Below are 10,178 nucleotides of genomic sequence, written 5' to 3' on the forward strand. Positions count from 1 at the left end.
TTTTACATTCAGACGAAATCAAACATCACGTCCGAGAATAATAATCACCTTTGCATTGGGCAATATTACCTTGCTTTTCACCAAAATAGTGAAAAAGAGTGGCTTGCATCGGGAATGATCTTAAAAGTAAATTAGAATACCTTGGTGCTGAAGGAAATTTCCTGAGTGGAGCTTATCAGGTATACTGGAGAGTGGAGACTAGTCTGCTTGACTTAAAGACTTAAGTGAAAGACTAAGAGACTTAAAAAGATGCTATACCAATCCTATAAATATAAGGACGAAACTCGAAACCAATATAACCCCACTGAAGAACAAATAAACAGAGGAAGAGATGTTTTTTCTTAAACTACTTTTCAGCTTCTTCATTTTCATATCCTTCTTCTCAACCTTCATAACTTGTCAACTATTATTCCAGGCAAGTATTTGAGAGTCATTTTCTTTTTCCTTTATTAGTATTATATGCTCTAATATGTATGTATTGAACGAGTTGTACGTGTTGTTTTTATGAATTCTAAATGGGAAAATGATTTGTTTGATGATCATAGGGATTTAACTGGGAGTCTAGTAAGAAAGAAGGGGGATGGTATAATTTTTTAAAAAATTCTATCACTGATATTGCTAGTGTTGGAGTTACTCATGTTTGGCTCCCTCCACCTTCACACTCACGATTAGACGCTCCTCAAGGTACTCCCCAATCTCTACTCTATATGATACTGAACATTTAAGATTTTATCTTGTACTTCATTTTTACATGCAACATACGCATCCATGCACATGGAGACACCATCGTGTCCAAATGGAGTTTAGCTGTACTATAAAACGATTATGGCCCAAGGATTTGTGCTTTATGCTTCCACAATTGTACCATGTAGAAAGGCCAAACAGAGGGCATTTGGTTTAATTTGGTACTCGAATTTGGCTTGAATCATGCTCATTGTATCAATTGGCCAATTTCAATTAGTATATTGCATCAATCGGTACAAAAATAGTACGTTGTATTAATGTGTAGTTTTCGGAAAGTACGTTGTAACTGAAGTCAATAAATCCTTTTTGAGAATGAGTCACCCATCTTGTTAGAATCTTTCTTTTGGATAAAATAATTATTTGAGATAATGGAAAATACAGAAAATGTTCTGCTTCCTTCTTATTTCTTTTGAGGTTCTACAGAAATATAGATATAGAATAATGTTCTGCTCAACTGTAATTGGCTTCCCTGGTTATAATTAATAATATTTTTTCAATGTTTCTCAGGGTACATACCAGGAAGATTGTATGATCTTGATGCATCAAAATATGGAAACCAATCTGAACTGAAGGAGCTGATAAAAGCTTTCCATGACAAAGGAATTAAGTGCATTGCTGACATAGTTATAAACCACAGAAGTGCAGATAAGCAAGATGGGAGAGGGGTATGTTGCATCTTTGAAGGAGGAACTCCCGATGATCGTCTTGACTGGGGGCCTACTATGATTTGCAGGGATGATCGTACGAAATGCAAAGAAGACCCAGAATATTCTGATGGTACTGGGAATCCGATACTGGAGATCCCTTTTGTGGTGCTCCAGATATTGATCATATTAATCCAAGGGTTCAGAAGGAGCTAGCTGATTGGATGAATTGGCTTAAGACTGAAATCGGGTTTGATGGATGGAGATTCGATATGTCCCCCGGATATTCACCAGATTTCACAAAGGTCTACATGGAGCAAACTAAGCCGGATTTTGCTGTAATGGAGGTATGGAAATCTCTTGATGACCAAGATGCTCATAGGCAGGAACTAGTGCGATGGGTTCAAGCAGCAGGAGGTAAGGTCACAGCCTTTGATTTCACTACAAAGGGAATCCTCCAAGCAGCAGTGATAGGAGAATTATCGAGATTGAAGGATTCAAATGGAAAAGCACCAGGAATGATAGGATTATCGCCAGAAAATAGTGTTACTTTCATCGACAACCATGACACAGGTTCGACACAGAAAAAGTGGCCATTTCCACCAGATAAAAAGTCATGCAAGGATATGTCTACATACTCACTCATCCAGGCATACCATCTATAGTAAGTTCAACTTTTCTTGTGTTTTCTCATGCTTGGATCAACTGATTTGTTCCATAGTTCCATTTAAGTTTTATTTTCTTTCACTTCATAGAGAAAAACATACAGCACTACATGTGTAGCACTCACTATTACAATAATGGTATGGAAGTGCTTATTCCAGTTGTCATATATGCAAATTTATACCCACTAAAAAGTATATCTGATTTCCTTGTGCAGTTCTATGACCACTTATTTGATTGGGGATTGAAGGAGGAGATTGGTAAATTGACGGCTATAAGGTCTAGGAATGGGATCCAACCAAATAGCGCTGTTCGTATTATTATCTCAGACGCCGATCTTTATGTAGCTGCAATCGATGAGAAAATTATTGCCAAGATTGGTTCAAGGTTTGAACTTGGAAACGTTATCCCACCAAACTTCCGAATAGCAACCTCTGGAAATGACTATGCTGTGTGGGAGAAAACACCATAAACGATTTTATAATCATTATGAAATAAATAAATGTATTTATCAATAGCAACTCCATGTTGTTACGCTGATGTCTAGCTTGATTCTTCTGTTGTTCAGTAGACAAAGAAATAAAATTTTCTAATTTGCCAATTGGTCGGTAAATAGTCCTATACTCAATAGACTCATGATTGCTGCTAAATCTGCATGGTCGGTGTTGATTTCACGAGTCCATGCCCCATGCGGAGTCCTGGTCAAGTTGGGCTATATATATACAGCAGACCCGCCATATATAAAACCAAAACAAGAAACGAAGCAACTCAAACTTCTCCAACATAAAAACCATGTCAAACGAAGAATCAGCTTCATCTCAATTCACATATTCCAACGTTCCTTACTTCCCTACTCCTTTTCACCTTCAACAATCAGTAGTAAATCCAATGGCTTCTCAACAATACCTGGAGTCTTATGATTACATGCATCATGTTCAACTCCCTCCTAACATACCACATGCAAGAGTGCCCGTTGCACCAGGGACGTATTCGTTACCGCAGTTTCTTCCACAGGTAATATCTTCATACCTTTCTAGTACTATTTTCTGTTTTTAGTTGTTACCAATCTTGTTGCATTAGGGAATTTTGTGTTTGTGCATGTTAATAAGTTATGTTATTACTATTGTCATTGTTACTAGCAATAAATATCGAAATTTCGTTACAAGAGATTCCTATATTATTTTTCGTTTAGAATTTATAGAAAGTAGAATTGTATAGTTAATTACCACATTACTGTGTTTTCGATTTCAGCCATTCTTTTGTCCCATCGCCCAGGATGAAATTTCAGGCCACTACTCGGAAAAATAATTCCCTCCAGCTAGGTACTTTTATTTTCTTTGATAGAAATTTCATTGTTATATATTATTGATATTACTATTTATAAAAATAATTTTAAATTTAATAGAAATTTAATTATTTCAACCCAATTTATTGACTCCCTTAATTATACAACGTGGGGAAGATGGGTTTGTGCAATGCTCATTGGCCATTTCATGGTTTAATAGGTCGATAAAAACGGTGTGGTATGTGAAAGCAATTCGGGACCAATACACTTTCTATTGCATGGTGCTTTAGAGTAGGAGACACCCGATTTACCTGTTGAAGCACGGATGCAACTGGTAGTTTGGTAATTCCCTGTCTCTGTAGAAAACATATAGGAAAATTTGAAGTGTCGTTTGCCTATGGCAATTTAATTCGCACGATACAAAACCAACAATGTGATTGGAGAAAATTCCACACCTCGAGTCCACATCTCAAACCTGTGTGCAACCATAGATTTCCAAACTCGTCAGGACACAACTTTTCCTCCAACTGACCGGCCTATTCTGATCAAGACTATAGCTGAAAAGCCGAAACTAAAGTTTTGATCAGGCCTGCTCTAGATTTTTTTTACGAAACTCAAAATTTTATAACTTAAGGTAGAATGGCCAAAGAACCAAGGCTTGTAGTCTGGTTTCGCAGATGAAACGTGGCCAGGCCACCTGGAAGGCCAGGATGCAGTTAACCCTTGTTTAACCCGTAACCTTTTCCATTATATATACTTTAATTGTCTACTATGGTATACTGAAATGGAGCAGCGTCTCAATAGCTTTTTTTTGTATGGTAGTATTAATTCTCTGCTTGTAATCGAAACAGGCACACCAATTATTCCAGAGGGATGCACAGGCAATTACTCCAGAAGCTCTTAAAAATGTTAAAGCTGCACTTGCAAAGCACAAGGCAGATACCAAAAAAAAGGCAGTGCCTCGTAAAGCAGCAGGGCAGACTTGGGAGGATTCAACACTTGCTGAATGGCCAGAGAGTAGGTTTCTAAACATTTTCTTTTTCAGTAGATTCAAACATGAATTTATTGATATGACCAAAAAGTTACATCAATCTTAAGACATAAGCAAGAGACTAATAAAGTCTTAGCCATTTAGTCCCATGCACCCCGAATTTGCCATATAAGTTAGATTACAAATACACTAATCTCCCCTGACCCTGCTACACTGAACAATTTGCTTCTCTGTGGCTACGACCTTACATCTAGTTCTTTGCTCATGCGCCATATCCGTCCATGATATACGACAAGGCTCCTCATGCTATCATTGTGTGTTTACAAGTTACACATTCATACCAGAGACCTTTTATTGGCCCATGATAGTTAAAGGAGTTGTCAATTCTGCCGTGAGTAATATCATCATCTTACATCGTCTTTCCTTTTGTTCTAGGTCAAAACTGTTGTCAGATTAGATTTTATTGTATTGTACAACAAGATTGGTTAAAAGGTTCTTTAAGATGCTTCCTTATGAATATACAATCAAGGTTTTTAACTCTGATAAATCTCTAATCTTTGCAGACGATTATCGACTATTTTGTGGAAATCTTGGTAATGAAGCGACTGACAAGATCCTAACAAATGCGTTTTCACGTTTTCCAAACTTCAACATGGCAAAAGTAAGCTTTACTTGAACTTTAGATTTTACGATTGTTAGGAAGTTGTTCTTAAGAAATGCATACAAAGCATCTAGTAACCATTGTGCTAATTGCATTTCCAGGTTGTTAGAGATAAAAGGACAGGCAAAACCAAGGGTTATGGATTTGTAAGTTTTTCCTCACCAGATGATCTTGCAGCGGCCGTGAAAGAAATGAATGGTAAGTGAAGTCTCAACTCATGCATACATGTTGGAGTATCTTTAATACCTTAGGGTTTTTTGATTTAGTTGCTTTCTTCATGTTTGTAATGTTTGGAACAACCTGTGCAGGTAAATTTGTTGGAAATCGTCCAATCAAGCTGAACAAGAGCACTTGGAGGGAGAGGACAGACTTGGAGGCCTTAGAAAGGCAAAAGGTAGATTCTAAATTTTGTACTAGAATGTCTTTTATCTTTTGTTACATTTGTGTTTCTTAGCTTATGATGATTTTGATCCCATGACTCTTTGCAGTACCAAACTCGTAAGAAACCAAAGCAGTCCAAAAAGAGCATCCTGCACAAGTGAGGCTGCAGAAATAGAGAGCTGATGGTTATTGGTTGATCAATGACCAAGGCAAGCGTAACAAATTCTCCTAATGCCGTTCTGGAGTTATGAATGCTTTTGGCATATAGTTTTTTCTCTCCACATAAACAAGATCCATCAAAATGTTTTGCTTTAGCTATGTATTATAATGTTGAGTGTATATTTTGAGTACTGTATAATGTGGCAAAGCTAACTTACTAGCACTGGTGGTAGGTAGCTCTTGATAATTGCGACTAAAGCTAAAATTCTATCACATTTAGCTCTCTACTGAAAGCAAATCATTGTCAATGGCTTATAGCAATAACAAGCATCTTCCAGTTCCTTACTTCATGAAATTGAATAATAACTTTGAATAGGTAAATAAAAAGGGATGTAACATTGAACTCCTAGATATTGTATTTTTAACCCATAAATGTATTTCAAAGTAGATTAGAATTCGAAGCAGGCAGCCCCTTTGAATGACTAGAGGTTGTGATTACATGCCCTTTGTCCGTTTTCCATTGATACTGGTTGTCTGGTTTGTAATTTGCCTTGTGTTACTTCAGGTATGAGAGGCTGGTGTTCTTCATCAATCATCATGGGCATATAACTGCATAAAGTTTTGTGGGGCAATTGTGTTTCATATACTTCATGGTGAAGCCTGCTCTTCCTTTGTGGGCTTCACCAAACTGAATTCTCAGTCCTTCTGTGTACCATTTATAAGCGTAGCACACCACCTAAGGTTTCTGTAGCGTTGCGGTACGGATATGGGAAGTGGGAACTGAATTTGCAATGGGTTGAGGGTTGAGACTTGAGACATTTTGTGACTTGAGCGTTGTATCTTGTATGTACTATGTACACAGTACACCAAGCCAGTTGAGTTACATCCATAACCCATGTCCACATTCTTCTGTTGAAATTTGAAAGTACGTATTTGTGTACCTTCACATTCTCATCCACAGTATGAAAATACAATATCCTTCTCCGTGCAAAGTAATTATAATTCAATGCAAAACATTGAAATTTTATTTTATGAAAAAGTTGTCACAAAAATTCACACTATATGAAACCGCAAAACATTGAAAAAAAATCATTTCTAAAGGAAAATATTTGCTGCGGAAAACACAACATAATAATTGCTGCAAATGACTAAACACAAAAAAGAGTATAAAGCTAATCATGCTTAATCACAAAGACACGGAACAAAAAGCAAAAAAGAGTGGAGTAAACATTCCCCCATCATCTTATAACTTCATCTCATTTTCATATTTTTGATCCATTCCCTTCTTACCCATTTCATGTTTTCCACCTTTTCAACTTCTATAATAATGCCCAGAAACATGAAAAGTCTACTATCTTATCACCATTAATGGCTTTAAAACAATAAAACACTAACCCCCTTTCATTTATACAAGCTAAAGTATCAAACTTTACTTACAAAACAAGTAAAGAAAGATGATTCAGCTCCTGTTCTTAGTTTTGTTTGCAGAAGGAACAGTAGCATTGTTTCTAATGTTAAAGATTGGACCTTTGAGAGAGTTGGTAATGAAAGGGTTGGATCAATTGAAGAGTAGTGGTAAAGGTCCAGCAACTGTGAAAACCATTGCTTGTACTATGTCTGTGATTTTTTTGTCAAGTGTTACAAGTATTCTGAAGATCCAGAATAAAGGGGTTAAGCTTGGTACACTTACTCCTATGGATCAGGTTCTTTGGAGAACTCACCTTCTTGAAGCTTCTCTATTGGGTATGTGCCAGCCATTTTTCTTATTGTTTCTATTTACATTGAATCATGTGTGTGTGTCTCTGTATTGTGTATGCTAGAAATGTAGTTTGGAAAGCTTATATATATGACTTGTTAGTTTGTTTTGATGAAATTAAGGCTGATTAAATTGTCTGTTAAGGATTTATCATAGATTTTGATAAGCCTGGAAAGTGGTAAGTCTAGAATTTTGATAGTTTTGAAATGCAGTTTTTTATCGCTTAACTATATGAATTGGATAGATTGTTGATACTGTCTTTGAGTGTAAATGAGACAGCACGATGTAGGATTGCTTAATTTGGCATATCAAGATAAATTTGGAAAGGAAAACTCATAGATTGTGATGGTTCCCATGAACACACTAGTTGATGTTGTGCATTGTGGATAAGTCGATATTAAACAGTAATGTAGTAAGTGGAAGTGTATGTCGTGATGATTTTTATGGTCAGTCTTCGGTTGGGAACTTGGGTTCCCAAGCCACTCCTTGAGGGATGCCTTCTAATTTAGATCACTCCTTGAGACGTAGTGGATGTGAGTTACTTGCTGTCGAAAAACAATAATAGTATTCCAAATTAGATGAATGGTTCCCAATTCCGAGTAGATTGAACTGTTACTTGTTGTTGACCAGGTACTTTAGTGTATTGGATTGCTGACGATAAACCTATGCACCTTTCTGGAGAGAACATCATTAGAAGTAGTCCCTCTTTTGCTTTGAGCTCATCTGGTCCAACTGTCCAAGTTCCCTATGGCAAGGATAGATTTGTGGTATAGTTAGACTTTGTCACTTTATGGACATGCATTTTGTCTTAAGCGTCAAACTGACGTAATTGAAATTGAAGATTATAGGTCTGAAGAGGACAGAGTTTGAAAACAAGACTGGAATGACTCGCATTTTACTTATATTGTTGAATTTGAGGAGAGAGATGAAAGAACCTAATATTTGTTAAGAGGGAAAGCAGATTGTTCTGGTTAAACGAATTTCGAAAGGTGTTGAGGTGGGAAATTGTTTAATGAAGACAAAAGAGTGAAAGTCGACAAGCGAGGGCTGCAGTTTTTGACAATTGGTGCTCAGATACAAAAGACTTCCCCGAGGCCGTCAGTATAAAGAACACTGTATCTATCTGGAGGCTCATCTTGAATGATGATTTTGTATAGACTAATGTAACTTCTCTCTATTGAGTTGGGTAATTCAGCTGGAGTAAGAAGAAGCTCTGCAAGAGGAATTGGAACCATGATATAGTTAGGAACTGGATAACTAAATTGGTTCCCCTAGATAGAGTAAAAATGGGTTATTTCAAAGAAATCTCATGCAAATTAACTAAATTGTTTCCCCAGCATGTGGTTTTCACACCAGTATCCATTTTTCTTTCTTATAACCCGTATATAAAAATTCATGCATCAAAGTCATGTATAACAAGAACTTATTGGAAATTGTCGGTATGTGGAACTAAATGAGGATCATTATGCAGAAAGAAATTTTAAAAAGTTGAACTTGATTAGGTAATTGTGAATTAAAAGAGGAAGCTTAGAAATTAATTTTCGTACACAATCATCTGTATCCTTATGTTTAATCATCTCTATTCTAATACCAAATTTTATCTTGCAGGCTACATTCTCTTTCTTGTATACGTTATTGATCGGTTACACGAATATCTTCGAAAACTAATTGGTTTGAGGAGTAAAGTTGGAGCTTCTGAACAGGAAGTTGAAAAGCTTCAGAAAGAGAACCTTCGGTTCAAAGATAAAAGTTCAGAGGAGATAAGGTCACTTAAGGAAGAAATCTCCAATCTCACAGAGAATTTGAAGAAACTACAATTGGAATCTCAAGAGAAGGAGAAACAGGTTATTGCTGCTGAAGATCGTGTTGTGGCCCTTCAAAAGCAATCGGAGGACCTGCTTCTCGAATATGACCGACTGTTAGACCAAACTCTCCAGGGCCAGACTGTTAATTACAGAGGTTGAGAGAGGTCTTCATGCAGCTCCACCAACTGTTCACATTACAGGTGGTTTTGGTTTTTTTTTTTTTAAGTTTGACTTAACATCGCCTTTCTTATAGCACTTGATCACGAATCAGCAGATGTCAAAGAGGTACTCTGATTAAATATCAGTGATGGAAAGGCATATTTCAATTGATGGTTTGATCAAAATTTTGTATTTTCTGTTGAATGTAGGCGGTCGTCTCTCATTTTGTGTGTTGTAGTGTTTTTGTTTTATATTTGGCTTGTATGGTTTTGGCTACGGAACTGACGTAAGAGTAAAATGGAAGGTGTGAAAGGAGATCTTATTTTTTTGGTCACCCTCCAAATACATATACACTGGAATTATTAAAGTGTGCTTTCTCAGATGTGGATGTAGCGATTGAATAATATCTTGGGATTATTTGGTAGAACTACATGAGTAGGGGTAATACTTGATTGCATTAAGGGACTAAGGGTGTTTGGTGTCACTTGAAGAGTCAGAACTCAGAAATGTGCAAAGGTAACTAGGCACAACTCACTCTACTGTACCCTGCCCTAGAGATTTAACCAACAACTCAGCAAGGAGCAGCTCTTTTCATTTTTGAGTTAGAGCAAGTCCAATGGGGGCTATATGGGCTGCTAAAAGCAAATATAGCAACCCAACCACAAAAATGTCATTCCAATGGGCTGCTAAAAGGGTCTTAAATTTGGAAAGAGTAAAAAATCCAATCAAAGTTTGCTAGTAGTTGTTATAATAAGTTTGGGAGACAGATGGCATAGTTTTTGCCGTCCATGTGTTAAATTTTGACGGATGGCAGAAATTGTGTCGTCCGTCTAAAAAATTTCAACTTAAGTTACAAAATAATGGACGGACAGTAGAAACTATGTTGTCCGTATCACTTAGCACTTCAAAACAGAAAAGCGCGTTGTCCAT

General features: G+C 36.8%; 2 protein-coding genes and 1 pseudogene across 3 annotated transcripts; all 3 read left to right on the forward strand.

Annotated features, from left to right (window-relative positions):
- The first annotated feature begins 256 nt into the window (after positions 1 to 256).
- LOC147500849 (alpha-amylase-like) lies at positions 257 to 2,652 on the forward strand (annotated as a pseudogene). Its single transcript, XR_015196534.1, has 4 exons — positions 257 to 415; positions 546 to 684; positions 1,252 to 2,052; positions 2,269 to 2,652. The product of XR_015196534.1 is annotated as an alpha-amylase-like (transcript).
- Positions 2,653 to 2,781: 129 nt separating this feature from the next.
- Positions 2,782 to 5,869, forward strand: LOC147500850 (uncharacterized). Its single transcript, XM_086562426.1, has 6 exons — positions 2,782 to 3,065; positions 4,188 to 4,353; positions 4,891 to 4,988; positions 5,090 to 5,186; positions 5,297 to 5,382; positions 5,477 to 5,869. The coding sequence occupies exons 1-6, from the start codon at positions 2,844 to 2,846 to the stop codon at positions 5,528 to 5,530; spliced, it is 723 nt and encodes a 240-aa protein (XP_086418552.1). The 5' UTR covers positions 2,782 to 2,843; the 3' UTR covers positions 5,531 to 5,869.
- A 705-nt stretch (positions 5,870 to 6,574) lies between these two features.
- LOC147500851 (uncharacterized) lies at positions 6,575 to 9,615 on the forward strand. Its single transcript, XM_086562427.1, has 2 exons — positions 6,575 to 7,271; positions 8,893 to 9,615. Exons 1-2 carry the CDS (start codon positions 6,983 to 6,985, stop codon positions 9,246 to 9,248), a joined length of 645 nt encoding a protein of 214 aa, XP_086418553.1. The 5' UTR covers positions 6,575 to 6,982; the 3' UTR covers positions 9,249 to 9,615.
- Positions 9,616 to 10,178: the final 563 nt, after the last annotated feature.

This window comes from Coptis chinensis, chromosome 5 (genome assembly GCF_015680905.1).
Source record: "Coptis chinensis isolate HL-2020 chromosome 5, ASM1568090v1, whole genome shotgun sequence".
NCBI classification, from domain to species: Eukaryota; Viridiplantae; Streptophyta; class Magnoliopsida; order Ranunculales; family Ranunculaceae; genus Coptis; species Coptis chinensis.

Bases quoted from the DNA above. Each gene is read 5' to 3' on its own strand.
- LOC147500851 (XM_086562427.1), top strand. From the start codon at position 6,983: ATGATTCAGCTCCTGTTCTTAGTTTTGTTTGCAGAAGGAACAGTAGCA. The intron at 7,272-8,892 runs GTATGTGCCAGC...TTTATCTTGCAG, and splicing joins TCTTGAAGCTTCTCTATTGG to GCTACATTCTCTTTCTTGTA.
- LOC147500850 (XM_086562426.1), top strand. From the start codon at position 2,844: ATGTCAAACGAAGAATCAGCTTCATCTCAATTCACATATTCCAACGTT. The intron at 4,989-5,089 runs GTAAGCTTTACT...TTGCATTTCCAG, and splicing joins CAAACTTCAACATGGCAAAA to GTTGTTAGAGATAAAAGGAC. The intron at 5,383-5,476 runs GTAGATTCTAAA...GACTCTTTGCAG, and splicing joins AGGCCTTAGAAAGGCAAAAG to TACCAAACTCGTAAGAAACC.